General features: G+C 49.0%; 11 protein-coding genes across 11 annotated transcripts; 8 read left to right on the forward strand and 3 right to left on the reverse strand.

The window, feature by feature from the left end:
• Positions 1-490: 490 nt before the first annotated feature.
• On the forward strand, positions 491-1,409 carry DEU56DRAFT_983448 (uncharacterized protein; the record flags this gene model as incomplete). Its single annotated transcript, XM_041359950.1, has 5 exons — positions 491-643; positions 694-798; positions 861-934; positions 996-1,056; positions 1,109-1,409. 5 exons carry the CDS (start codon positions 491-493, stop codon positions 1,175-1,177), a joined length of 462 nt encoding a protein of 153 aa, XP_041204187.1. The 3' UTR covers positions 1,178-1,409.
• Positions 1,410-1,826: 417 nt separating this feature from the next.
• Positions 1,827-4,253, forward strand: DEU56DRAFT_963251 (cytochrome P450; the record flags this gene model as incomplete). Its single annotated transcript, XM_041359383.1, has 11 exons — positions 1,827-2,308; positions 2,368-2,497; positions 2,556-2,744; positions 2,799-2,950; positions 3,005-3,120; positions 3,169-3,309; positions 3,414-3,603; positions 3,661-3,699; positions 3,768-3,792; positions 3,845-4,111; positions 4,163-4,253. The coding sequence occupies exons 1-11, from the start codon at positions 2,104-2,106 to the stop codon at positions 4,251-4,253; spliced, it is 1,545 nt and encodes a 514-aa protein (XP_041204188.1). The 5' UTR covers positions 1,827-2,103.
• DEU56DRAFT_589776 (uncharacterized protein) lies at positions 4,017-5,139 on the forward strand. The gene is made up of 4 exons (XM_041346958.1): positions 4,017-4,111; positions 4,163-4,644; positions 4,704-4,829; positions 4,889-5,139. Exons 2-4 carry the CDS (start codon positions 4,334-4,336, stop codon positions 5,070-5,072), a joined length of 621 nt encoding a protein of 206 aa, XP_041204189.1. The 5' UTR covers positions 4,017-4,111; positions 4,163-4,333; the 3' UTR covers positions 5,073-5,139.
• Positions 5,140-6,069: 930 nt separating this feature from the next.
• DEU56DRAFT_916843 (uncharacterized protein) lies at positions 6,070-6,749 on the forward strand (the record flags this gene model as incomplete). The annotated part of the gene is made up of 5 exons (XM_041357916.1): positions 6,070-6,222; positions 6,273-6,377; positions 6,440-6,513; positions 6,574-6,634; positions 6,687-6,749. The coding sequence occupies 5 exons, from the start codon at positions 6,070-6,072 to the stop codon at positions 6,747-6,749; spliced, it is 456 nt and encodes a 151-aa protein (XP_041204190.1).
• A 1,290-nt stretch (positions 6,750-8,039) lies between these two features.
• On the reverse strand, positions 8,040-9,818 carry DEU56DRAFT_826571 (uncharacterized protein; the record flags this gene model as incomplete). The annotated part of the gene is given in 10 exon segments (XM_041354340.1): positions 8,040-8,133; positions 8,145-8,169; positions 8,211-8,212; positions 8,234-8,373; positions 8,426-8,518; positions 8,571-8,599; positions 8,654-8,724; positions 8,792-8,945; positions 9,002-9,157; positions 9,464-9,818. Coding segments are annotated over 10 exon segments (697 nt in total), but the record flags the coding sequence as incomplete, so codon positions are not given.
• A 536-nt stretch (positions 9,819-10,354) lies between these two features.
• On the forward strand, positions 10,355-11,515 carry DEU56DRAFT_589853 (uncharacterized protein). The gene is made up of 6 exons (XM_041346959.1): positions 10,355-10,596; positions 10,647-10,824; positions 10,875-10,979; positions 11,042-11,115; positions 11,176-11,236; positions 11,289-11,515. Exons 2-6 carry the CDS (start codon positions 10,672-10,674, stop codon positions 11,349-11,351), a joined length of 456 nt encoding a protein of 151 aa, XP_041204192.1. The 5' UTR covers positions 10,355-10,596; positions 10,647-10,671; the 3' UTR covers positions 11,352-11,515.
• Positions 11,516-11,803: 288 nt separating this feature from the next.
• On the forward strand, positions 11,804-12,515 carry DEU56DRAFT_892882 (uncharacterized protein; the record flags this gene model as incomplete). The annotated part of the gene is made up of 3 exons (XM_041356331.1): positions 11,804-12,076; positions 12,132-12,257; positions 12,317-12,515. Exons 1-3 carry the CDS (start codon positions 11,826-11,828, stop codon positions 12,513-12,515), a joined length of 576 nt encoding a protein of 191 aa, XP_041204193.1. The 5' UTR covers positions 11,804-11,825.
• Positions 12,516-12,582: 67 nt separating this feature from the next.
• On the reverse strand, positions 12,583-13,795 carry DEU56DRAFT_983455 (MoaB/Mog domain-containing protein; the record flags this gene model as incomplete). The annotated part of the gene is made up of 7 exons (XM_041359951.1): positions 12,583-12,814; positions 12,876-13,015; positions 13,069-13,259; positions 13,318-13,394; positions 13,450-13,488; positions 13,548-13,628; positions 13,680-13,795. 7 exons carry the CDS (start codon positions 13,793-13,795, stop codon positions 12,583-12,585), a joined length of 876 nt encoding a protein of 291 aa, XP_041204194.1.
• Positions 13,796-14,033: 238 nt separating this feature from the next.
• Positions 14,034-15,586, reverse strand: DEU56DRAFT_892883 (MoaB/Mog domain-containing protein; the record flags this gene model as incomplete). Its single annotated transcript, XM_041356332.1, has 7 exons — positions 14,034-14,601; positions 14,663-14,802; positions 14,862-15,061; positions 15,119-15,195; positions 15,251-15,289; positions 15,339-15,419; positions 15,471-15,586. The coding sequence occupies 7 exons, from the start codon at positions 15,584-15,586 to the stop codon at positions 14,370-14,372; spliced, it is 885 nt and encodes a 294-aa protein (XP_041204195.1). The 3' UTR covers positions 14,034-14,369.
• Positions 15,587-16,040: 454 nt separating this feature from the next.
• DEU56DRAFT_590013 (uncharacterized protein) lies at positions 16,041-18,704 on the forward strand. The gene is made up of 11 exons (XM_041346960.1): positions 16,041-16,379; positions 16,425-16,471; positions 16,525-16,672; positions 16,725-16,981; positions 17,031-17,094; positions 17,146-17,326; positions 17,376-17,575; positions 17,625-17,820; positions 17,870-17,950; positions 18,005-18,260; positions 18,315-18,704. The coding sequence occupies exons 1-11, from the start codon at positions 16,115-16,117 to the stop codon at positions 18,399-18,401; spliced, it is 1,782 nt and encodes a 593-aa protein (XP_041204196.1). The 5' UTR covers positions 16,041-16,114; the 3' UTR covers positions 18,402-18,704.
• A 303-nt stretch (positions 18,705-19,007) lies between these two features.
• Positions 19,008-19,909, forward strand: DEU56DRAFT_721510 (cytochrome c/c1 heme-lyase; the record flags this gene model as incomplete). The annotated part of the gene is made up of 3 exons (XM_041347699.1): positions 19,008-19,471; positions 19,531-19,641; positions 19,693-19,909. Coding segments are annotated over 3 exons (792 nt in total), but the record flags the coding sequence as incomplete, so codon positions are not given.
• Positions 19,910-19,979: the final 70 nt, after the last annotated feature.

The raw sequence follows: 19,979 nt of genomic DNA on the forward strand, positions 1-19,979 counted from the left end.
GCGCTGCCATAAGGATATATCCTTCTGCCTGTATCCTGTGCCAATATCGCGATCAGGGTGCAGGCCGTAACCCATCAAACTTCTTTGACAGCTTAACCGACTTAACCGAGAAGTTGGGTGTTTTTCAGATGGGGCTGCTCCTTCTTTTTGTACTCACCGCTTTGGAATCTCTAACTGTACCGGTAGATCTCTCTGTGCGTGGCAAATGAAATCAGCTCGGCCAGGTTACCTGTCACTCTCAAACACTTCATTCTCGTTAGATGGGCGGTCTCGGAGTTTCTGGATCACAGCAGATCTGTGTCCAAATCATACCCACATCAAGACAAACGCATCCTAGAAACTCAAACGTCGTGATAATGCTCCGTAACATCCTTTCGAGGCAATGCCCTGCTGCAAAATATATAAAGGTTGCATCGTCTGACGGTAACCTTCATCAACCCAACTTTCAATCACAGCCATTCCGAGTCACAAACTCCCAATTCATCTTACCATGTCTATCCCACTTCCCGGCACTTACAAGATCGCCAATGCCCATTTCAAGACCAATCAGTTGTTTGACTTGCAAGGTGGAAGTGTCAAATCAGGAGCTCCTATCGTTGCCCGCGGCAACGCAAAGTTCAGGAGTGGCGAGACCCAAATGCTCGTTAGTGTTAATTATTTGATTCGGAAGACCCAAGCTCACAATAAACACAGTGGACGTTGCAAGTGTTGCGCAACGCGAACCCAGGCATGATCGTCAGACTCATCAACGTCTTAGCCGGCACATTCGCTCAACCCATGCTCGGAGTCCCGAGCAACGTAAGTCATGCATGTTCGTCACGAAGTACTGTCTTGACTCGGCGCATCTTCGAATTTGCTAGGGCGGCGAGATCGTCGGTGGTAATGCTGTCGCGGAGTGGCTCCTCACTCCGACTGCCACCCTCGGACAGTACTCGTGAGTAATTGGCCTTGAAAGCTGCATCACATTGTTGCTCAAGTGATTCGTGCACGCGCAGACTCCAGACCACTGATGGGACGTTCGCCTGTTCCCTTTCTGAGGGCGTTGATTTCACTCGTGTACGCGCACACCATGCATCAGAGAACACAGACTCACGGTTGGCATTCACAGGTGAATCTCCAGGCCACCGATTTAACGGACGACAGGCAGGCCTGGGTGTTTGCCCCCGCCTCAGTGTAGCTGTGAGACAATAGCTCAGGTTAGCGATCGAATGGCGGATTCAGTGAAGCTTCTTGGTTTTGGTTGTCGAGGTCGTGTATCAGTTAACAAGTTCTGCGTTGATCATACACGAATTTGAGTTTTTCCATGTTTCCAGCACTCGTCATACTGGCAAACACCTAGGAATGGTGATATCTGCCAGTGTGTGAGGCTCTGAGCAGACATCGAGAATTAGGAGCTGAAATCCATCGAGTTGTGTAAACCCAGCTGTGCACGTCAATGAATCCCGTTCGTGGTTCCCTATGGACCATATTGGATGCGGCGCTGTCAGGCCACAGGGTTGTACCTTGACTCACAATGCCCAATTATGTAAATTTAGTAACTGTGGTGAAAAATCATGTAAAAACAACTCGTGAGCTGTCCTTGTTTTGTCTCGACTCTCTACAAGTCGAACAACATCAGCGCTCAGCATGAATGAACGGTGGTACCGGTGGCATCGTTAGCGTTGACCCACCATGTATTCAAGAATATACAGTAGCGCCTAGAGTCTGCACACTACCGTAATCTGGTTTGCCGTTTTCCCCACCACTGTCACGATATTGATTCAACAGGCTAGCCTAGGGTTTTGAAATTCAATGGTGGTATCTAGAGGCTGTCCTACTACACGGTCTGACCTTTGGCGCTGAAGCATGGTCTGAGTTCTGAGTGCCGGTAGGAGCAGTGGTCAATTTCATTAGGCGTTATTCTAATCAGTGCAGTGCCGTATCATTGAGGCGACCACCGCCTCGAGTACCTCCACGATGTCGCGGTCATCTAGTTCCGTTCAATTGCGGGGCCCTTGATGACCATTAAGTTGCACGTAATCTCCTCCTAGAAAGGGCCAGATTCTCGCACGGTGGTTATCAAGGACCCACTCCTCTTCATTCGCCCGGGAGTCCATTCTTGCTATGTTGGATGTCACGGGTGGATTTGTCGCACTTCTCGCTGCCATTACAATTGGTTATGTGTTCACACATCACTTTGCCAAACCGAGGTTGCCTCCTGGTGTTCAATTGCCCCCAGGTCCAACTTCACTCCCGGTTTTGGGGAATGCACTGGCAATCGACGTGAGTGCCCCTTGGGTTACTTACACGGCATGGGGCAGTCAATACGGCAAGCGGTCCCGCAAAATCTTTGTTCTTGACTACCAGCATTAACTGGTACTTCTCCAGGTGACATGGTTTTGACCCGGCTGTTTGGCCATGATAACATTGTTGTCAACTCTGAGGAAATTGCAAGAGATCTCCTCGAACGTCGATCACAGAACTACTCTGATCGACCGGAGATAGTATCCAATGAACTGTGTGGAGTATGACATCATTAAACATTTTCGTTGCTCATGATAGTCGTCAATTCTTAGATTTGGGCTTGACTACAATACTGCTCTCATGCGATACAGTAACAGATGGCGGCTTCAGCGGAAAATTTTCCACCAGTCCTTCCGTCAAGATGTGGCCCACAATTTTCGACCTATGCATGTCGCAAAAACCCACGAACTTTTATTGAACCTCCTGGAGAATCCTTTGGACTTCGCAAAACACCTTGAAGTGTGAGCAGATTTCCATGCACATCTATTTACCGTTTGGGTTTGAACAGTGTTCAGGTATTCAGGTTCGGTTATTATGTCTGCTGTATACTCATATGACGCGGCACGCCGTGATGACCACATGCTTGAGCGTATAACGAAGGGTCTGCATTTTATGCGGAAGGAGATGACACCAGGGATAACTATGGTTTTCAGTGCTTTCCCATCCTGTAGGCCACGTCGTCCTGCTATGATCTGGTAGTTCCTTACTGTCTAGTCCACAGTGCTCCGCCTCCCGTCTTGGCTGCCTGGAATGCACGTCAAGAGAGTGGCGCCTTTTGCCAAGGAATTGGTGCTAGATATCTTAGAAACTCCGTTTGCGCACACGGAGCGCGGCATGGTGAGTGTAACATTTCGTGAGGTGCTTTGTTTACAATCGCTTTTTCAGGCAACAGGATCCGTTTCTTCATGCATGGTTTCCGAACAACTGCTGGCGCTCGATGAAAACGATGTTGATGCAGCCTGGCAGAAGAAAGCCATAAAGGAATCTGCAGGAACTGCTTTTGGTGGTGAATATATATCATTCAATGTGATCTTGTCAGGCTGAATAGGGCGTCTCGCGAACAGCTGGTACTGAAACGGTAGGCAGGAAGCAGTCAGTGATTTGGCCCAATGTTGACCAGTACTACATAGACAGCCACCGTGTTGATGAACTTCATCCTTGCCATGATTCTCTACCCACATATACAAGAGAGAGCGCACGATCTCATTGAAATTGTGGTTGGCTCGAACAGATTTCCAACGTTCGAGGATCGCGCGTCATTGCCCTACGTTGACGCCATTTTACGCGAGTGCATGCGGTGGCGCCCAGTCTTCCCTTTCGGTGTGTTGTTCGCCTACCGCAACAGAAACAGATCAATGCTCATTAACGCATTTATAGCAATCATGCATGCTGCTGTCGAAAGTGACGTTTACAAAGGTTACTACATACCTAAAGTTATGCGAATTTCTCCTCTCCGCTTCCGTTGATGCTGATTTGAGTTGTAGGTGCTACGATCACCCCGAATGTTTGGTAAGCACAATGATTCTCTAATTTGTGGGTCTTGCAACGCAATCCTCCTTAGGGCGATGTGCCACAACGAAGAGAAATACCGAAATGCGTCTGAATTCAACCCTGACCGTTTCCTGAACCCAGACGGTACTCTGACAGACGATACCGTAAGCATCGTGTGGGGATTCGGACGGCGGATTTGCCCTGGTCAATATCTTGCTGAAGCTTCATTATGGTCCTCAATGGCCTGCTTGCTTGCGGTTTTCAAATTTTTGAAGGCTAAAGATGAAACTGGCGCGGAGATCGAGCTCAAGCCACAGTGGTCGGGAAGCCTAACTGTGTACGTGGTGTTCGGTAGGATTCATGGAGAGGTGCTGATTTATCACTCCAGGCGACCCTTGCCATTCTCTTGCAGTATCACTCCGCGGAATGAAGAAATGGATATCACGACCTTGCAGCGTTTGATTGGGGCTTCTGTTTGACTATATGCGCTGTCCCTCCGTGGGATGGGTAAATGTCCTAGTTCTCGGTTTTGACCAATTGAACACAATTGCGACTCCGAATGAGGATGATAATCACTCACGCAAGCGCTGAGAATCTCTTATCTCTATCCGCCACAGCAATGGACTCCATAGAGGATTATTCTTTCCCTCCAGCCTCTTTTAAGCCTCTTTTGACTGAGATTTCTGGCCTTCTGAGGTCGACCTCATCGACGCTTGCAGTGGCAGAAACTACAACAGGTGGTCTGGTGTCAGCTTCCCTACTTTCTGTGTCTGGAGCAAGCAAGTTTTTCGTGGGAGGAGCGACAGTATACACCACAAAGTCACGGAGGATTTGGGCGGGCTGGACCGATGAGAACTTAGTGAACTACAAGTCTGTTTATTGCGGTGGCTTATTGTTATCATCGGCTGCTAATAAACAGTCCTGTCCAGTGGACCCACACCGGAACTCGTCACAGAGCTCGCAGCGAACGTCAGAGAGCAGGTGGATGTTACATACTGTATCGGGGAGTCGGGAGCTACGGGTCCTACCGTTCCGGGACCGCCGTTTGTCCATGTGTAGGCCTCGCTGTTCCTCCACTCGCTGATGACTCGACGTTAACTCCTATGACTCACAGAGCAGGGCAAACATGTATTGCCGTCGTGTCTCGGGAAGGTGTTGCGACTCGGGTCGTGGAAACAGGTGTCACAGATAGAGAGAAGAACATGGTAGCTTTTGCGAAAGCAGCCTTGGTGCTGCTCAGGGACGTTCTCGCGGGAGATGTTAAACTGGAGCAGCAGCATCAGCCTGCCAAATATTGAGCCATTCACACCACTAAGGCTTCTATTCCCTCAAGACTGCATTTCATTTTGCATATATATCCCCATTGCTATCTGCTCTCTTAGCTACCATATTGCAGCTGTTTACCGTGGAGGAATATGAAATACTGCATACCTATTCATTAACACTGTGTTTATTTCCCAGATATTCTCTACAAAGGTTTACGCAGCGCAATGAATGCCTTGGGTTGGTATTTCGAGGCGGAGCATCCGCTGAGGACTTGCGCCATCGCTGTCCAAGTCGAGCGCAGAGATTTAGAGTGACGTGGAACGACTGAGAGGGAACTTCGCAGGCAAGTTGATTCTTGAAATCAAATTCTTCGTTGGCGTTGACACGTGATGCGATTTACCTCCGAAATACACAAAACGTTCTCGTCCGCTCCTGTTGCCTCAAACGCCGAAGTCAAATGACTTTGTCGTGCCCTAGAACTGCGGGAACAAGACTATCACTTCATTTGAATCGGGGACAACGTTGTCATCATTCGAGAGCGCTCACGGGGCCATCAGATGCGCCATACCGGATTTTTCTTCATCACGGCAGATCCATTATCAAGAAGGAACGGTCGTTTTCCTTCTACATGGTCTAACTACAGGAGACTACGGTAAACCACATGGCCCACAGGGACAACTTTCTTTGATTTTAAATGCCGTGGAATCTCCAGTCGCAGATCTCTCTTGCTCGATCGAAAGAAATCAATTCCTCTGTCTCGTTCTCGGAGAGACACGTTATCAGTTCCTGTGAAGGACTTTCTGCTCAGCTGGTCTCGGAGCTCATGTGTCACGAACTACACACCACACGTCAAGACAAACGCATCCTAGAAGCTCGAACGTTCTGACAATACTCAACGAGTTACGACATCCTTCCAAGGCAATCTCCTGCTGTGAAGCATATAAAGATCGCATTGTTTGATTGTTTGACCTTCATCCCAACTCGTCAATCACATTTACTCCAAGTCCCAGACTCTCAGCTTAGCTCCTCATGTCTATCCCACTTACCGGCACTTACAAGATCGCCAATGCCCATTTCAAGACCAATCAGTTGTTTGGCTTGCAAGGTGGAAGTGTCAAACCAGGCACCCCTATCGTTGCCCGCAACAACGCGAAGTACAAGAGTGGCGAGACCCAAATGCTCGTCAGTGTTAAATATTTGATTCGGAAGACCCAGGCTCACAATAAACACAGTGGACGTTGCAAGTGTTGCGCGACGCGAACCCAGGCAAGATCGTCAGATTCATCAACGTCGCAGCCGGCACATTTGCTCAACCCCCGGGTGGAGTTCCGAGCAACGTAAGTCATGCATGTTCGTCACGAAGTACTGTTTTGACTCGGCGCATCTTCGAATATGCTAGGGCGGCGGTATCGTCGGTGGTGATGCTGTCGCAGAGTGGCTCCTCGCTCCGACTCCCATCCTCGGACAGTACTCGTGAGTAATTGGCCTGAAAGCTGCATCACATTGTTGTTCAAGTGATTCGTGCACGCGCAGAATCCAGACCACTGATGGGACGTTCGCCTGTTCCCTCTCCGAGGGCACTGATTTCACGAATGTACGCGCTCATCATATGTCAGAGGACAATAACTCACGGTTGGCATTCACAGGTGAAGCTCCAGGCCACTAATTTGGAGGACGACATGCAGGCCTGGGTGTTTGCCCCCGCCTAAGTGTAGCTGTGAGACAATGGCTCAAGTTATAGATTAAATAGCAGATTATGTGAAGCTTCATGGTTTTGGCTGTTGAGGCCGTGTCTCCAGGAAGTGTATGTCTCAGTTAACAAGGTTCTGCGTCATGTATCGAGTTCTTGATCAAATATGGATTTGTGTTTTGGTTCTCTATGGTGCTAGATCATCGTGCGTTCCACAATCGACCACTCAAGTTGCCCTACTATGTTGACGCCATTTTGCGCGAGTGCACTTCGGGGAACACAGAAATGGATATCGCGGCGTTGCCACGTTTGATCAGAGCCTCTGGCTATCTGTACCCCGTGTACGAATGGATGAATTTGAATGTGACTTTACACGCGTGCACCTCTTCAAACCTCGCTATTGTCAGGTGTGTACCTGGAGTATACCCCGAGTACTGGTCCCCACATCCGCGGCGCCCTATAATATGTCAAAGGAACACCGTCAATCTTCACGCGCTTTGTGTTCCATGAAAAATCAACAATCGTTTGGTCTGATCAGTTGCACTACTAGTATAAACCATGCTGGTGCCAATCACAGCGGCCTGGTCGAGCTACATTTCAACTACCGCTGTGTGTACGACTGTAACATTTCCAGTACGCCAAATGTGGCCGCCTGTAGATTTCAGTTTACTGACTTAAAACACGGTGCTTCGAACATGACAACCAACATTTTCAAGTAGCGTAATCTACATCGTTAATTGACTGGGTGCGTTAAAAAATCATGTAAATTGTCGTGAGCTCATTCGCCCTCTTATAGTACAACGTTCAGGCAAGAATTTTTTGACAAAGAATAATTTCATGATACCAATATAATTTTCCCAGTTTAAACAGTTCTACAATCGTGAGTCATGCATTCTTGTCTCTTTGCTTGCCATTGACCAGCTATTCTAGAGGGTACACAACGTGTTCTGGCCTCCTTACGACATCATCGTCGACGTGGCCGAACACTGCACTCTTCCAGATTGCAGCAGCAGGAGTATCTTTGGACAAGCTGGTGATCGGCAAGCCAGCCACCACTGTGGATGCGACCAATGGCTAGATGAACACCACCCTACTCGCACAGTGCGTGGACACCGCCTATCAACAAGGATGGGGTGCGTCCAATATTCTACGTGCTTGTCACCAAGGACTGACAATAATTTGCAGATGCTGGTGTAATGGTGTGGGAGGTGTGCTAAGTAAACCTGTTTGCTGAATGAATGTTGCTAATCTGTCGTGTGACCCGAGTTCGAGTTAGGAACAAGTATGTAGGATGTAGGTGTTCAGAGTCCGATTTAGTGAACCGGCAACTTGGGCTTAAAGAGTGTCATAGAAAATGAAGGGAATGTCAAAAGGGAAGAGGGAGAACATTTCTGGATCAATGCTTCCTCCTCACAGCTGTGCCGGAATCAAGGTAAAACCTCTGGAAGCCAGTTAGTGACTCAGTGAGTTCAGGCAGAAAGTCGAACAGCTTTGACAACTAACAATAGGTGAGACGTGGTAATCGGGATTGACTTGAGCGGCATTGTAGGCGCGGATATCACCGACAAAGAATATAGTGTTGTCATAGATATTATAAGCGATGGTCGTCTTTGCCTTGTGGCCGTTGAGATTCACGTAGTGAACTGAGACATGTGTCAATGATAAGCAGACGACGAAAGAATTAAGACAGCACACCCTTCAGTTCAAGAGATTTTGGATCGAATGTCCAAATAGCCGACTCGTCCGCATTATTCTGGCCCACAGGGACGGGTGGTGAATGCACAGGTGCTATGAATGATGTGTTATTAGTATTTGATCTGCGATAGTCGTGCAGCCTTACTTCTGATGACGTTGCCAAAGCCGACGGCTCTGTCGATGGAAAAATATCAACGTCTATCCGGATTCTGTTGTAAAAACACCGACGTTGAGGAGCCATGGGCGAGAGTATCGTTGCTCGTTGACCCTATATAACAAGATCCAGGAAATGCGGCGTACTACCAAATATTTGTGAATTGTTAAAAAAAAACGTGGGGGATACCGCCCCACACAGTCATCACTAACCTCGGACGAGTCAGGAAGCCGAAAGTAGTCACCAGACTTGATCAGTTTAGACGCCGACCGTACGACCTGTATGTCGATGAGCCCTTTTTCAGACCGAGGTTTGGTGAACGACACATGCAGGTCCGCGCTCGAGTCACCAAAGTTTACGCCATTTCTGAGCTCAGCAGATTGTTCAATAGGAGGAGTACTAATGTCGGCGGACATTCTTACATTCCTGAGGCCCAGTTATACAAGTGTCCCAACTGTTCGCCATCATAGCTCTTAACCAGGATCCGACCAGTGTATCTGAAAGGCTTGAAAAAAACTTCAGTGAATTTTTCACGCAGACTCACATCTTGGGGGGAGCAGGCGACGGGGATTTCGCTCCTGCGCCGATATATCAGTTCGTGCAAGTACTCGAAACATATGTTTAGAAGTACCAGCTGGACTTGGCGTCCATGCATGACCTGGCTGAGCACGACCAAACTTGGGAGGCGAAATTGGCAAGCCACGCCGAGCTAGTCGCTGCGGATTAACCTGGGCCTGACCAGCATATCTGAAAGGCTTGAAAACAACTTCAGTGAATTTTTCACACAGACTCACAGGTTGTTGGGAGCAGGCGACGGGGATGGCGTTGCTCCTGCGCCGATATATCAGTTCGTGCAAGTACTCGAAACATAGGTTTAGAAGTACCATCTGCTCTTGGCGTCCATGCATAACCTGGCCGAGCACGACCAAACTTGGGAGGCGAAATTGGCAAGCCACGAGCTAGTCGCTGCGCATTCGTCAATGCTGCAACGGCACTCGAGACGGAGAGAACCAGTGCGATGACACAGCTCAGCAGCACAAAAGCCCGCATGACGGTAGGCGACCCCCTTGGAACACCGTCACAGTAGACGGTAAACACTGGCGGGCAGTCAGAGAACAGTAACGTAAAAGAGCGTATGGGATTCGGTGGTACGGTAAGAGGCAAGATATCAGTACATCAGTAATAGGATATACATACTGAATCAACGTTAGTGACCAAACACAGACAATTGTAACGGCGGTGTCCAATCAAACGCGGATGATCGGCGAGCATGGAGGCTGGGGGACTCCGCTTACATAAACAACCGCGTGACCTAGCGTAAAATTGATTCAATGATCCTGTCTCCGTTCTCACTTTCGGTGGTGGGCGTTTATTTCATCAATGCTCGCATAATTACCGCAATTGCAGGTGACGAGACCGTCGTCCGCAGGCGAGCGGATCGCTTTTAGGTTAATAGCAACGGGATGACTTATCGTCCGTACCCTACTAACGTTCCTATTTCCTCAAATTCTTTGTCGTGCCCTAGAACGGGGAGAGCGAGACTACCACTTCATTCAAATCGGGGACAACGTTAGCATCATTCGAGAGCGCTCACGGGGCTCATCAGATGCGTACCCCGGATTTTCTGCATCACGGCAGATCCATGAACAAGAAGGAACGGTTGTCTCCCTTCTATATGGTCTAACTACAGGAGACTATGGCAAGCAACAGGGCCCACAGGGACAACTTTCTTTGATTTACAATGTTTTGGAATCTCCAGCCGCAGATATCTCTTGCTTGATCGAGAGAAATCAATTCCTCTGTCTCGTTCTCGGAGAGACACGTTATCGGTCCCTGTGAAAGACTTTATGCTCAGACGGTCTCGGAGCTAGCGTTCATGGATCACGGTAGATCTGCCCCTAAACACCACACGTCAAGACAAACGCATCCCGGAAGCTCGAACGTTCTGACAATACTCAACGAGTTACGACATCCTTCCAAGGCAATCTCCTGCTGTGAAGCATATAAAGATCGCATTGTTTGATTGTTTGACCTTCATCTCAACTCGTCAATCACATTTACTCCAAGTCCCAGACTCTCAATTCATCTTACCATGTCTATCCCACTTCCCGGCACTTACAAGATCGTCAATGCCCATTTCAAGACCAATCAGTTGTTTGGCTTGCAAGGTGGAAGTGTCAAACCAGGCACCCCTATCGTTGCCCGCAACAACGCGAAGTACAAGAGTGGCGATGCCGCAATGCTCGTTAGTGTTGATTATTTGATTCGGAAGACCCAGGCTCACAATAAACACAGTGGACGTTGCAAGTGTTGCGCGACGCGAACCCAGGCAAGATCGTCAGATTCATCAACGTCGCAGCCGGCACATTCGCTCAACCCCCGGGTGGAGTTCCGAGCAACGTAAGTCGTGCATGTATGTTACGAAGTACTGTTTTGACTCGGCGCATCTTCGAATATATTAGGGCGGCGGTATCGTTGGTGGTGATGCGGTTGCAGAGTGGCTCCTCACTCCGACCGCCACCCTTGGACAGTACTCGTGAGTAATTGGCCTGAAAGCTGCATCAAATTGTTGTTCAAGCGACTCATGTACGTGCAGGATCCAGACCACTGATGGGACGTTTGCCTGTTCCCTTTCGGACGGCACTGATTTCACGAATGTACGCGCTCATCATGTGTCAGAGGACAATGACTCACGGTTGGCATTCACAGGTGAAGCTCCAGGCCATTAATTTGGAGGACGACATGCAGGCCTGGGTGTTTGCCCCCGCCTAAGTGTAGCTGTGAGACAATGGCTCAAGTTATAGATTAAATAGCAGATTATGTGAAGCCCTACGGTTTTGGTTGTTGAGGTCGTGTCTCCAGGAATTCTTAGTTAACAAGGTTCTGCGTCATGTATCGAATTCTTGATCAATATGGATTTGTGTTTTGGTTCTCTATGGCGCTGGATCACCATACATTCCACAATCGACCCTTCAAGTTGCCCTACTATGTTGACGCCATTTTGCGCGAGTGCACTTCGCGGAACATAGAAATGGATATCGCGGCGTTGCCGCGTTTGATCAGAGCCTCTGGCTATCTGTACCCCCGTGACCTCGCCGTGGGATTGGGATGGGTGAATATATGTATGCATTATTATCTACGCTATGTATAGTGCCTACTTCACACTGTCAAGTCCGAATACATAAGCTTCAAGAGAATAATTGCTCATGGAAGCACGTCAGCCGAGAATCTCTATCCACCACAGCGATGGAACCCACAGAGGAAGATTCTTTCCCTCCGGCCTCTTTTAAACCTCTTTTAAACCAGATTTCCGGGCTTTTGAGGTCGACCTCGTCGACGCTTGCAGTAGCAGAAACTACATCAGGTGGTCTGGTGTCAGCTTCCCTACTTTCTGTGTCTGGAGCAAGCCAATTTTTCGTGGGAGGAGCGACAGTGTACACCAGAAAGCCACGGAGGGCTTGGGCAGGCTGGACTGATGAGAATATGGTGAACTACCGGTCTGTCTGTCGTGGTGGCTTATTGTTGTCATCAGCTGCTAATAGTCCTGTCCAGTGGACCCACACCGGAACTCGTTACAGAGCTCGCAGCGAACGTTAGGGAGCAGATGGATGTCACATACTGCATTGGGGAGTGGGGTGCCGCAGGCCCTACCGTCCTGGGACCGCCGATTGTCATGGTGTAGGCCTCACTATTCTTCCACTCGCTGATGGCTCGACGTTGACTCCTATAACTTACAGAGCAGGGCAAACATATATCGCCGTGGTGTCTCGTGAAGGTTTTGCGACCCGTGTCGTCAACACGGGTGTCACAGATAGAGAGAAGAACATGGTAGCTTTTGCGAAAGCAGCCTTGGTGCTGCTCATGGATGTTCTCGCGGGAGACGTTAAACTAGAGCAGTGGCGTCAGTCTGAAGGTTCGGAGCTTGCCCAATGTTGAGCCTTTCATACCGCTAAGGTGACCGTGTATCCCCCCGAGCGTGTGACGTGATACATTAGTACTTACATCATTGCCTCTTGTCCTTGATCATTAACTCGGTCTCCTCTGCACTAAGCAAACGTCCTTGTAACTCTTTCTCCACTTCCAACCCAAGCTCTTTCACACGTTCACGGTCTGATCCGGTGAGTGCAACGTGTGCCCCCGGTTGAGAGAGCGGGTAAGAGCCTATCCGAATATTCTCAGGCTTGACACGCTTCTGTAGATCTGTAAGGAATGGCGCAATGGACGATTCCGAAAGCCTTCAAGTATGGTCAGGAAACTTGATCTACTAAAGGTGCACAAATAATGACAATGACGCACGGAGTAAAGACTTGAAGCCGGAAGGGACGCTCATCGTCCGCGGGTAGAGGCAAGAAAGGCTTTAAGTTGTCGAGCAACTTCTGAAAGAGTGATGGGATTCCTGGAAATATGCATAGCTTGCCTTCCAGTCGAACCACAGGCTGACAAGGTATCTCAGTGCACGACGCCACGCGAAGAGGAAAGCAATACGTACAACCCAGGTATCGCTAGCAACAAAAAGAACCTCTCCAGCTTCCGGAAACAGTGCCATGCGTTTACCAGCGGCGGTAAGTTGCTGCGAGATCCCTGTGCGGTGTCGGCTGGCTTCTTCCATACGCCTGAGAGTTTCGTCATGGTATTTCAGCTCTTGTCCGAAAGACTTTGCGAGCGATGGGTAAGTGATATCTTGAAATGGAGGCATTCAGACCCTCCGACAGTCACAACAGGGGTTGAAGCACTATACCATCATGACTGGGCCCTATACCACCAGAGGTAATGACAAAGTCATATTTCTGGACCATCCTTCGGCTAGCTTCAAGGCTAGAAGTCCTCTAATATTATCTCTTCTGACAACAGCAAGGACGAACTCACTTACATCTTGAGTTCGTCGTCTGCAATGACCTCAATTCCCTGGCTGTATTACCGCAGAGAAAATAAGCGGGGCTGCAAAGAAAATGCTGAACTAAATCTCACAGCTCAATTCCATTCTCAAAGCAGAAGCGCGCAAAGTAGTTCGAGTTACGATCCAGGATGTTTCCATTCAGGATTTCATCTCTATAGTGGCGCCATGATTTTAGCTGCGTGCTTCTAGAGGATGGGACATACCCAATAATGAGAGCAGCAGCAGTCTTGATGTACCGTCCCTCTCCCAGTGGATTCTTTGGAATTGGGGAATTGGGGAAATTTATGACCGGAGCTGAGGGTTTTGGTGATGAAGACATCATGGGCCTGCACCGATAACTGGGGCAAATGAAGTCGACTAGTGAGCGGCGATAGTTAAGCAATGTCGAAGAATGGGAGTGAGAGCTAAACGCATTGCTGGGTCTCAGCGTGAGTTAGAATAAAACGGGAGGCTGAGTGTCGATGGTGAATCACTATACAGTACCAAGAACCAAGTAAATACGAAGTGGGAAGTACTACTGCCAATAGTGAGAGGCTCACTAGGAGGGCCGATATTCTTATTCCGAGAACTAAACGCTGGACGGATAGCTAACTTGAATGATAAAAGTAAGGCGCGACAGCATGATGGTAGTCTGACTGCTTCCATTGCCACTGGAGATGCAGCACTATGCCAACTCGAGTCTGCTGTATGTCCATGGGCCATACAAACTTGAAACGACTGTGTAGTCTGGGAGGGGTCGTTGGTGCTGCTCAGGGACGTTCTCGCGGGAGATGTTAAACTGGAGCAGTTTGCGTCAGTCTGAAAGTTCGGAGCCTGCCCAATGTTGAGCCTTTCATGCCGCGAAGGTGACCGTGTATCCCCCGAGCGCGCGACGTGATACACTAGTACCTACATCATTGCCTCTTTACCTTGATCATTGCCTCGGTCTCCTCTGCACTAAGCACACGTCCTTGCAACTCTTTCTCCACCTCCAACCCAAGCTCTTTCACACGTTCACGGTCTAACCCGATGAGTGCAACGTGTGCCCCCGGTTGAAGGAGTGGGTAAGAGCCTATCCGGATATTCTCAGGCTTGACACGCTTCTGTAGATCTGTAAGGAATGGCGCAATGGACGATTCCGGAAGCCTTCAAGTATGGTCAGGAAGCTTGATCTACTAACGGTGCACAAATAATGACAGTGACGCACGGAGTAAAAACTTGAAGCCGGAAGGGGCGCTCATCGTCCGCGGGTAGAGGCAAGAAAGGCTTTAAGTTGTCTAGCAGCTTCTGAAAGAGTGATGGAATTCCTGGGAATATGCATAGCTTGCCTTCCAGTCGAATCACAGGCTGACAAGGTATCTCCGAGTCAGTGCACGACGCCACGCGAAGAGGAAAGCAATACGTACAACCCAGATATCGCTAGCGACAAAAAGAACCTCTCCGGCTTCCGGAAACAGTGCCATGCGTTTACGAGCGGTACGTTGCTCCTCGCTCTGCTGCGAGATCCACGTGCGGTGTCGGCTGGCTTCTTCCATACGCCTGAGAGTTTCGTCATGGTATTTTAGCTTTTGTCCGAAAGACTTTGCGAGCGATGCGTATGTGATATCTCGAAATGGAGGCATTCAGACCTCCGACAGTCACAACAGGGGTTGAAGCACTATACCATCATGAGTGGGCCCTATACCACCAGAGGTTATGACAAAGTCGTATTTCTGGACCAGCCTTCGGCTAGCTTCAAGGCTAGAAATCCTCTAATATTATCTCTTCTGACAACAGCAAGGGTGAACTCACTTACATCTCGAGTTCGTCGTCTGCAATGACCTCAATTCTTTGGCTGGAGAAAATAAGCGGGGTTACAAAGAAAATGCTGGACAAAATCTCACAGCTCGATTCCATTCTCAAAGCAGAAGCGCGCAAAGTAGTTCGAGTTACGATCCAGCGTGTTTCCATTCAGGATTTCATCTCTATAGTGTTGCCATGATTTTAGCTGCGTGCTTCTAGAGGATGGGACATACCCAATGATGAGAGCAGCAGCAGTCTTGATATACCGTCCCTCTCCAAGTGGGTTCTTCGGAATTGGGGAATTGGGGAAATTTATTACCGGAGCTGAGGGCTTTGGTGATGAAGACATGGCCTGCGCTGATAAACTGGGGCAAATGAAGTCGACTAGTGAGCGGCGACAGTTAAGCAATGTCGAAGAATGGGGGTGAGAGCTAAACGCAATGTCGGGAGTCACATGTGAGAATCTATGAGAATTGAGAAATGGTACGCATGAACTGGACCATAATCAGATAGACTTTCAAAATAGTCGGAGGGCCGATATTCCGAGAACTAAACGCTGGACGGATAGCTGACTTGAATGATAAAAGCAAGCAAGGCGCAACAGCTTGATGGTCAGTCTGACTGCTATCCATGCACCAAAATTCCATTGCCATCAGGCTGGACATGCAGTACTATGCCAACTCGAGTCTGCTGTATGTCCATGGCCTAACCCGGCCATACAAACTTGAAACGACTGTAGCCTGAGAGGGGTCGCCTCGGGTCAAACAGCACTACATATGACGTAAAATCCCACGATATTTTGGAGGAAATTTTGGTGGTACTAGATATTCAAGCCGAACGTTCTTGCGCGTCACCGCCGTCTGCTCATTCACCCATCATGGCCACTACCTCGTCAACCTCCTACTTCGAGAGAATACAGGACTTCGTATCCGAAAATAAAAAAGCAGTTGTTATTGGAACAGCTGCTGCCGCGCTCGCTGTTGGAGGTGTCGTTTACTATGCTTCCACTTCGCGCGGTCCAGGCGGTGACTTGGAGAAGGGCAAGGCGAGGGACAAAAAGAAGTCTTCAAAGAAGCGGAAGACCGTCAATGATGCAGACGGTCCTCTACTTGAGGAGATAAAGCCCAAAGTTGTTGAAGAGGGTTAGTATTACTGTCATTTGCAGGCTCACGCTCACCACCAAATAGAGGATGTGCAGTTATCAGTTGAAGAGATTGCCGGGATGTCAGTGGCGGTCAGTACTTTTAATACTGGGTTATATGTTCACCTCAACATAAGAGTCCACAGGAGCGCACAAAATTGGCAGGCACACTCAAGACACGGGGTAACACGTTATACCAGAACCGAAAGTTCCAGCAGGCAGTAGACATGTATACGCGTGCAATCCAGGTGGCAACGAAATCGGAGCCCGTGTATTACAGCAACCGCGCGGCATGTGCGTCCTTCCCGCCAATATCATCGTGGCACACGTCTCACTTGTATATCAGGTTACATGAATATGACACCCCCTAAGTATGAGCTGACGGTCCAGGACTGTGACGAGGCGCTACGTGCTGACGCCAGCTACGTAAAAGCCCTGAACAGGCGTGCCAATGCTCTTGAAGCCTTGTCAAGAAACGAGGAGGCTCTGCGGGATTTCACTGCTGCCACCATCTTGGATAAATTCCAAAATGAGCAGGCAGCGCAGGCTGTGGAACGCTGCCTTAAGAAGATCGCAACAGAAAAAGCTGCTGCCATCCTTACGGTAAGTATGACATGTGGGAAACCACTGGCGCGTTACTCATTGGCCTTAGACCCGCGAACCTCGACTTCCCTCATTCACGTTTGTTTCGGCTTACTTTGCGGCATTCCGTGTCCGTACGTACATTCACCTGTATCGTTTTTATTTTTGAAACTAATCTTGTACAGGACCCCTGCCCACACTCCCGGAGAACCCATCGACCGGTGATAATACTCTTATACTCGCATTGCAAGCTTTAGAAGCCGCCGATTATGCGCACGCTGTCTCGCTCGTAAACGAGGCAATGGAGCAAGGTATTTCATGGGAGATAGGCAAAGCCGAAGCTCTCAACCTTTGCGGCACTTTCAAGTTCGCAGTTTCTTGCTCCTCTGAGATGTGTCGACTCAGTTTTATATAGGTTCCTCATGGGTGACGTGTCCGGCGCTAAGGATGACTTGTATGAGTCCGTCAAAATCTTTCCCTCCCTGACACAGAGTTGGGTGAAGATCGCGAGCGTGCACATGGAGCAAGGCGAAGGTGCAAAGGCCTTTGAGTGCTTTGAGGAAGCGATCAAGCACAACCCCGAGGACCCCGACATCTATTACCACCGTGGACAAGGTGAGCATTTTGTTTCCTGTATTGTCAACTGTCGTTCATCGATTTGCAGTTCTCTTCATCACCAACGAATTCAAGGAGGCCGCAGACAACTACACCAAGTCCAGCGAGCTCGATGACACATTTGTATTCTCACATATCCAGCTTGCCGTAGCCCAATACAAGCTGGGTGAACTTGCGCGAAGCATGGCGACTTTCCGACGGACGATGACCAATTTCCCTCAACGGAGCGAGCCTCAGAACTACTAGTGGGTAGTTGCATTCATTGATAACTTTGATCTAATGCCTTGACACTAGTGGCGAGCTGTTGTTGGATCAACAACGTTTCATGGAAGCTGTTGATAAGTTTGAACGTGCTGTGGAGCTTGAGCGCGCCAAGTATGTTTTTCTTTCTTTCTATTCAACACATCGACTTAACTTTCACTCAACCAGACCTCCCCCGATGAACGTTCTCCCTCTTGTTAACAAGGGCCTTGCCATCTACCAATGGAAACAAGACATCACTGCTGCAGAGCGGTGCTGCGATGAAGCCTTGCAGATTGATCCTGAGTGCGAGCCTGCTGTCGCCACCCTCGCGCAACTATCATTGCAGCAGGGCAAGATTGACCGCGCTGTTGAGATGTTCAAAAGGCAAGCGGAACTGGCGCGCAGTGAACCCGAGCTGATCAATGCTCTTACGTACCAATATGTGAGTCGATGCGAGGCCACTGGGTTGATTCTGATCTAACGAGGCGGTTTACAGGCGAGCACGTCGCAGTTGGAGTTCACACGTAACTACCCCGAGATGGCGGAGCAATTGGCACAGATTGCAAGGTCGATGGCGATGTGAAAGTGGATGTTTACTTTTATCTCCTCTCCTCGTTTGCCGTTGTCCAATTGTTTACACAAACCAGACATGGAAAAGAAGGGACGAACTTAGATTGCTCAAGTTATCGGTTTTTAATGCTTAACACATCTTTCTCTTCATCTTCTAACGCACACCATTTGCAATACCACGCTCACTCCACTCGTTTCTTCTACTGATTCGAAAGTTTGGCGCGATTTTACAGAACATCCGATCGATGATCACAGCTTGTACATAGCAGGCACTACACACAATTCATGGGTACTTGGCTAGCTCAAACCCATTCATATATGATTGATCAGGAACCCGATGCGTGACGCAGAAACTTATTAACTGAGAGACACTGCAATTCCTCGAGACACGGCCTCAAAAATCAAACCATGGGGCCTCACTGAATATGCCATTCAATTGATATTGTCTCACAGCTACACTTAGATATAATACCGTCCTACATTGCTCGTACGGCAGCAGCCTGGGGTGGCCGCGGGTCATTCCGGCTTAGGCCAAGTATTTTGCTTCTATACTTATGCATTGAACAAATTGCTCAACGTGCACGACGACATTCGAAGTAACTCAATTGCTTCTGTTACCATGGGTCAATCAATATCCTCGTCACCTCCCGCAACTGTAACACGCGCCTCTCCACCGTCATCGTGCCCAATGCATGATGCGCCCAGCACTGGCTGTCCAATCCAGCACAACGACCCACCTATTTCAAAATCCTCGGGGGGATGTCCCATTGATCACTCTTCACTCAATATATTAAATCCCACCAATCAAATGCCCAACCTCCCTCAGACTCCCATACACCCACAAACCATACCATTACCGACTGAGCGTATCATGTCATCCATACCACGTGTGGTGGATGGTGAAACGGGAACTGACACCCGCCAAACGTGGGAGTACCCATCTCCTCAGCAGTTCTATAATGCACTGGTAAGAAAAGGTATGGATACGCCCGCTGAGCATGTTGAGATGGTGGTGGAAATACACAATTTTTTGAATGAGAGAGCTTGGGGAGAAGTGATGAAGTGGGAGAAGAGGGTCGCAAAGTGCGTTGTATGCTTGTTATGCTGATTATGATTATTGATGTTTTTTTCTCACTTTTCAGGGAGGGTGACGATGAACCGCATCTTGCTCGCTTTAAGGGACGTCCGGGCGAGATGTCGCCAAAGGCAAGGTTCTGGATGCTGGCTGGCTGGTTACTTCCTTCTAGATTCAAGTAGGTTTGTCCATGCTGTGTATTCATTAGATGCTGACATCAGTATCACAGCACTGAGCCTCCATTTGATCGCCATGATTGGATAGTACGTCGTCCGCGCGACGGAACAGAGGTTCGCTATGTCATTGATTACTACTCTGCACCCTCTACCTCCAACGGGGACCCCGGTTTTGCATTGGATGTCCGACCTGCTCTTGACTCGTTTGAAAGCGTCCAACAGCGCGTCGCAGTGGGCATGGACGACGTATGGGAGGAGCTTCGCGAGAAAGGGTGGGGAAAGAGTGAACGCGGGGGTACGCAACAGGCAAGGCCGTAGGAGGTTATGGATCATGCGCGCT

The sequence above is a fragment of the Suillus clintonianus genome (assembly GCF_016758775.1).
Source record: "Suillus clintonianus strain FC179 chromosome Unknown DEU56scaffold_94, whole genome shotgun sequence".
Classification (NCBI taxonomy): Eukaryota; Fungi; Basidiomycota; class Agaricomycetes; order Boletales; family Suillaceae; genus Suillus; species Suillus clintonianus.

Bases quoted from the DNA above. Each gene is read 5' to 3' on its own strand.
- DEU56DRAFT_590013 (XM_041346960.1), top strand. From the start codon at position 16,115: ATGGCCACTACCTCGTCAACCTCCTACTTCGAGAGAATACAGGACTTC. The intron at 16,673-16,724 runs GTGCGTCCTTCC...CTTGTATATCAG, and splicing joins TTACAGCAACCGCGCGGCAT to GTTACATGAATATGACACCC. The intron at 17,951-18,004 runs GTATGTTTTTCT...TCACTCAACCAG, and splicing joins GTGGAGCTTGAGCGCGCCAA to ACCTCCCCCGATGAACGTTC.
- DEU56DRAFT_589853 (XM_041346959.1), top strand. From the start codon at position 10,672: ATGTCTATCCCACTTCCCGGCACTTACAAGATCGTCAATGCCCATTTC. The intron at 10,980-11,041 runs GTAAGTCGTGCA...CGAATATATTAG, and splicing joins CGGGTGGAGTTCCGAGCAAC to GGCGGCGGTATCGTTGGTGG. The intron at 11,116-11,175 runs GTGAGTAATTGG...ATGTACGTGCAG, and splicing joins GCCACCCTTGGACAGTACTC to GATCCAGACCACTGATGGGA.
- DEU56DRAFT_589776 (XM_041346958.1), top strand. From the start codon at position 4,334: ATGAGGATGATAATCACTCACGCAAGCGCTGAGAATCTCTTATCTCTA. The intron at 4,645-4,703 runs GTCTGTTTATTG...AGTCCTGTCCAG, and splicing joins GAGAACTTAGTGAACTACAA to TGGACCCACACCGGAACTCG. The intron at 4,830-4,888 runs GTAGGCCTCGCT...TATGACTCACAG, and splicing joins GGACCGCCGTTTGTCCATGT to AGCAGGGCAAACATGTATTG.